Source organism: Lucilia sericata, unplaced genomic scaffold (assembly GCF_015586225.1).
Source record: "Lucilia sericata isolate MDLA Ls3-8-SP2 unplaced genomic scaffold, ASM1558622v1 Contig002580F_arrow, whole genome shotgun sequence".
NCBI classification, from domain to species: Eukaryota; Metazoa; Arthropoda; class Insecta; order Diptera; family Calliphoridae; genus Lucilia; species Lucilia sericata.
The window spans coordinates 41,761-47,803 of record NW_023996342.1 but is presented as its reverse complement, the minus strand read 5'-3'; the positions used below and the strand labels follow the sequence as shown (position 1 = coordinate 47,803).

The window sequence follows — 6,043 nt, the reverse complement described above, 5'->3', positions numbered from 1 at the left end:
TTGGGGTTAGGGTCAATTATGGACCGATCCACACAAAATTTGGTAGAGGGGTTTTAGATCATAAGAGACTTATTGTCAAATTTTTAAGCCAGTAATGAGCGTTAAAGTAATTTTTGGAAGGGGATCTTATATGGGGGTTAGGGTCAACTATGGGCCGATCCACATAAAACTTGATAGAGAGATTTTGGCTTCATTGAAACTTCATGACTATACTCGTATTTTTTAAGCCAGTAATGAGCATTAAAGCAATTTTCTGAAGGGGACCTTATATGTCAATTATGGACCGATCCTCATAAAATTTGGTAGGGAGATTTTAGATCATATGAAACTTATTTGAGTCGAATTTCATCGCTTTACTCGTACTTATAAGACAGATATGCCCGTTAATAATATTTTTCGGGGGTCCACTTGTATGGAGGCAATCTAAAAACGTAGATCGATATTGCCCATTTTCAATACCAAACAAACCTTACCTATAGAGTATATTTGTGGAAAATTCAACTCTCTAGCTCGTTCCGTTCGGACTCTATAGTGCTTTCAACAGACAGACAAACGGACGGACAGACATAGCTAGATCGTCTTAGAATTCAATAAGGACCCAGAATATAAATACTTTTGTGGGTCTATAACCAATAATTCGATGTGTTACAAACGGAATGACAAAATCGATCATCTTTTTTTTATGGTGGCTATAAAAAGTGTCTTTCTGTTAGTAGTGTGTTAGTACTAGTGTTGTCACCATTACTTCTGGAACCCGTTCTGTGGAACATTGTTGTGATTCCAGAATATGTTTCAAAACAACTTTAGGGAAAATCGCGTATTTTTATACCCTTCACCCTTCATATATTATTTAGGGAAAATCACGTATTTTTGAAGGTGAAGGGTATACCTTCGTGAGAAATTTGTCATTCCGTATGTAATTTCTACAATATAATGTAATGTATGTTTAAATCACTTTTCATAAGAGCCCAGATATCTGCGATATCCGAATCTTCAATAATTCTATCAAACATTCTTTCGAGAAGTTTCCTTTTAAAAAAATTCCGAAACAACCCAGCAACTAGTTATTTCAACAAATTTTGTCTCAAGTCCTTCTTTCTTCTGGCTTTCAATTGTAATTACTTATCTAACAACATACTTTTCAATGACTACAACATATGGTCTAGATTACATAGAAGTAGTTTAATAAGGTCTTACTAATAATGTGTTATATATGTAAATACTAATTCATTAGTCATCTTGCCAGTGAAGATATAGATGCTGTATACGTTTTTTCATGTGATTTACAATGACTACTTTTTCTAATTACTTGTAATCGTTTGAGGTAAGTACTTGTCTCCAATGACATCGCCGTGTTAAAATAATTACTTAAAAATCTATTGTGTAAGAAAATTTTAGCACTTTAACCCCTTACATGGTAATGAAAGTTTTTACTGGGATGGTTGAAAGCTTTTAAATTTGGTTTTGAAAAACTTTTCTTTTTGTTTAATAAACAAAATATGTATATATGTTTTTATAATTTGCAATAATCAATATATTTCTTTATTTAAAACAATATTTAAAAAATACTTCGTATTCAAAGACTATAACAATTAGGCATTTTGAATTACACCAACAACAGTGCCGACTGCTCCTATAACCTTTCCAGCTGTTTGAACAGTTTTAGCGATTTTGTAGACCTTATAAGCTTTCTTGGCCGTCTTAACCACTTGTTTGCCATCATTTTTCTGAAATAATTAAAAATGTCCATTAAAACTTTTACATTATTAATTCAATAATTCAACAGAAACCGCACCAATTCAGATCCCACTTCTTGAGTTTCGTTTGCCTTTAGTTTAAATAGATAATTTAAATAAATTTATATTATTTGCACAAGTTTAAGATATAGTATTCATTTTTATTATTTACCACTTTTTCACCAGTATTAACCTAAAAATTAAATCAAAGATTATTATAATATAAGAAAAGTAATTTAACTGAAACTTACCAACTTGGCACCAGTATCATGAACATCACTTTCCTATTGGAAAAAAATAAAGTAAAATTTGAATTAACTTATAATAATTCCAAACTTTTAAGAGATCAAGTATTTACCATTTTATCGCCATATTGACCTAGAAATAAAACGAATTATTCGGGATTATACTTAAAAAAGGTAATAAATTAAATAAAACTCACCAATTTACCACCAGTTTCATGGACATCACTTACCTATAGAGAAACAGTTAAATTTATATTAACTTCTTATACATCGTTTTAAAATATGATACGATTATATATTTACCACTTTATCGCCAACATTATCCTAAAAATATAACAAATTATTCTAGATTATTTAAAAAAAATATATATAAGAACTCACCAATTTAGCACCCACTTTATGAGCACCACTTTCCTATATAAAATGTTTAATTTTAATAAATTTTAATTTTATTACTTTTCAATGCAACTTACTACATCCTTTTTCAAATTTCCAAAAATGCTATGAGCCTTGGCAGCCTGTTGGCCTAAAAGGCACAAGACTACAATGACGAAAATTGCAAAATATTTGTTAAAGTTCATGGTTTTTGTTGTTTACTATGATTTGTACAAATACAAACTGTTAAAATATCGAGGTCTAAATTTTCTTTAAATACAAAAATTTTGTATTATTATATGTACCCTACACCACTTTAGTGGGGAGGGTATATTGGGTTTGTGCTGATGTATGTAACGCATAGAAATATTGGCTTTACACTTACCTTAAAGTATACTAATCGGCTCATAATCATTTTCTGATTATGAGCCGATGACCGTCCGTAAACCTAGTAATCAAACTACAGGTCACTATTTTCAAGATAATTTGATGAAATTTTGCACAAACGTTTGGTTCATTATTACACCTAGCCACCATACAACCGTAACCCCCGAATATGTCCTTTAAGCCCATAATTATGTTAACTGTTCTAGTATCTGTACAAAAATCAACAAAACTTTGTTTTATATGAGTCAAAATAATACTGCTGATATTCGTAAGGAACGGGCCTCATTTGATTCTAGCCCTCATATAAAGTCCCCTTCAGAAAATGACATTACGATGAAATTCTGGATAAATAACTTTAATGTTAAAATAAATCCCTCTATGAAAATTTATAAGGATAGGTTCATATTTCCCCTTGGCTCCATATAACCTCTCGTCCATAAAATTACTTTTTTGTCAACAATACGTTATTCTTCAAAATAATCAAATTTTTAACATACAAACTGGTGTAGGGTATCCTATGGCCGTGACCGACTATAGATTCTCACTTGTTTTTGCATTGTTTTTATTATCAAAAATATTGAATAATTGCGGAATTGGTTAAAATGTTTTAGGGTCTTACGACTATATTAACTATGACAAGTGCATTATAACTTTTTGGTATTTATTTGGGGATGTTAGGTACTAATTTTGATCAGTTGATAAAATTTTTTTGTTAAATAAACAAAGCAATGATATTGGAAGTTTGCTGCAAAAAATATATGAATATCCCCATATTCATGTCAAGTGACCGACCAAACTTTTGAAACCGATGTCATCGAACTTTGTTTTTCACAAACTACTTACTTAACTCCCTGTTTGCATGCTTATTGTAAGTACTTACCTAACACCCTGTTACTCCGATTTTTATTAGTCCTTATAAAAAGGACTTCAAAGTTGAAAGTGCTTACAATTTCAAACGAATATTTTAATTGTTTATGTGTGTTATATGATGCTGGTATCAAATGAAAGCTCGGAATCTATACATTCTATCTATATTAATTATTTGACTCACTTAGACAAAAAATCGAAAAAGAAATTAAATTTAAACAAGTAGGAGTGTTATATTCGGCTGTGTCGAATCTCATACACCCACTATCAAACTGTATGCCGTAAAAGGAATGCTTCCCTATAAACAACAGGGTGATATTACTCATCAAATTAACTGAAGAGGATTTTATATGAGATATGGTTAATTATTGACCGTGTTTATACCCTCCACCACCATCAGTGGTGATAGAGGGTATATATAACTTTGTCATGCCGTGTGTAACACCAGGAAATATTCATCTGAGACCCAAAAAAGTATATATCGAGGGACTATATTCAATAGTCTCTATCTGTCATTTTTATGAAAATAAGATTTTGGTGGCAAAATATCCAGCAAACTATCCCGCATCAGTGACATAAATTTTAAAAGAAAAATAATTTTTGGCAATTATATAGCAATTTTTAAATTTCTCCATCTTATAAAAAGAAAAATTCTGAATGCAAAACTCTCTATCTCATCCAAAAATTGCTTCAAACTCTATTATTTTGGATAATTTTCTGTTGAAAAACAAGCGGTTTTACTAATTTGGACATGCAGAACACAAATTCGCAAAAATATTTGAAATCGGTTTAATAGTTTTCGAGATATCGCACATTATGATACTAATTTGATTAATTTTATTGCCGTGTTTAACCATATAACATTGATTTTGGACCAAAACCTTATAATCTGTTGCTTTTTCAACAATTTGGTTTCTATTATTTCATTAAATTGCATAAAATGTAATATTTATTGATATTAAATTAAATAAAAATTTATGTTTCTATGAAAAACTCTCTATCTGAAGGTAGTAAAAAAAATTTCGTATAAAAAAGCTCTATCTGATATAAAGTTGTGAATAATTCTGCAAATAATGCAAAATTTTAAATTCTTTTTATGTAACGATTTAGAATATGGTCGTAAAAATATATTGTAGAAGAAAAAATTCAAAAATCTTCACGAACTAGCTAAATAAACAGTTTTTTTGCTCTCCTGAAAACTTGTGTTATTTTAGATAGAGACTATTGAATATAGTCCCTCGATATATTCTGGGTCCTTATCAAATTCTGAGTCGATTTAGCTATGTCCGTCTGTCTGTGTAAATCACGCTCACGATAAAACGAAGCAATAGAGTTTAACCAAATTCACCCAAAATGTTCTTCATTTTCCTAAGTTGTTTGGTATTGAAAATGGGCAAAATCGGTTCACACCGGGAAACGTTATGAATCAAAATTTAAAACAACCTCGAAAAAAATAAGCATTTTTTACACATTCTGATGTAATTTTCTCGAAAACTATGCAAGATAATTCCATTCCAAAATTACCAAACATTCGTTTCTACACAAGAGCTTGATCCCTGCATAAAATTTTCTGAATCGGTCCACAATTTCATATACCTTCCATACAAAAGTACATATTCCCGGAAAATGGGTTTTTTGTTAATAACTTCCGTCACAATGTCGATATCTTCACAAAATTTTACAAATTAAAATCTTATGTCAATAGAATTCATACAGAGGAAAAATTTTCTGGGTCGGTCCATAATTGGACATAGCTCCCATACAAGGTCCCTTCCCGAAAATCACTTAAACGCGCATAACTCATTACTAAATTAAGATATCCATATAAAATTTGGTACAAGTATTACTCATATGCACAGAAATATTACTGAGAAATTTTGTTCTGAACGGTCCATAATTGGTCATAGCTCCCATACAAGGTCCCCTCCCGAAAATCACTTAAACGCTCATAAATCATTACTTAAATAAGATATCCATATCAAATTTGGTACAAGTATTGCCCATATGCATAGAAATATTACTGTGAAAGTTTTTTCCGATCGGTCCATAATTGGTCATAGCTCCCATACAAGGTCCCCTCCCGAAAATCACTTAAACGCGCATAACTCATTACTAAATTAAGATATCCATATAAAATTTGGTACAAGTATTACTCATATGCACAGAAATATTATTGAGAAATTTTTTTCCGATCGGTCCATAATTGGTCATAGCTCCCATACAAGGTCCCCTCCCGAAAATCACTTAAACGCACATAACTCATTACAAAGTTAAGATATCCATATAAAATTTGGTACAAGTATTTCTCACATATACAGAAATATTACTATTAAAGTTTTTTGGATCAGTCCCATAATTGGTCATAGCTCCCATACAAGGTCCCCTCCCGAAAATCACTTAAACGGGCATAACTCATTACTAACTTAAGATATC

At 30.8% G+C, this 6,043-nt stretch overlaps 1 protein-coding gene across 1 annotated transcript; it reads right to left on the bottom strand.

Annotated features, from left to right (window-relative positions):
- Window positions 1-1,716: 1,716 nt before the first annotated feature.
- LOC119614095 lies at window positions 1,717-2,598 on the bottom strand. Its single transcript, XM_037970191.1, has 9 exons — window positions 2,455-2,598; window positions 2,363-2,395; window positions 2,285-2,305; window positions 2,179-2,211; window positions 2,095-2,114; window positions 1,988-2,020; window positions 1,909-1,929; window positions 1,796-1,828; window positions 1,717-1,727 (listed from the first exon to the last, which is right to left on the bottom strand). Coding segments are annotated over exons 1-9 (303 nt in total). The 5' UTR covers window positions 2,563-2,598; the 3' UTR covers window positions 1,717-1,726.
- Window positions 2,599-6,043: the final 3,445 nt, after the last annotated feature.

Coding starts and splice junctions, on each gene's coding strand:
- LOC119614095 (XM_037970191.1), bottom strand. CDS start 2,562: ATGAACTTTAACAAATATTTTGCAATTTTCGTCATTGTAGTCTTGTGC. Junction 2,306..2,362: donor ATAAAGTGGGTGCTAAATTG/GTGAGTTCTTAT, acceptor TTATATTTTTAG/GATAATGTTGGCGATAAAGT. Junction 1,930..1,987: donor ATGATACTGGTGCCAAGTTG/GTAAGTTTCAGT, acceptor TTTAATTTTTAG/GTTAATACTGGTGAAAAAGT.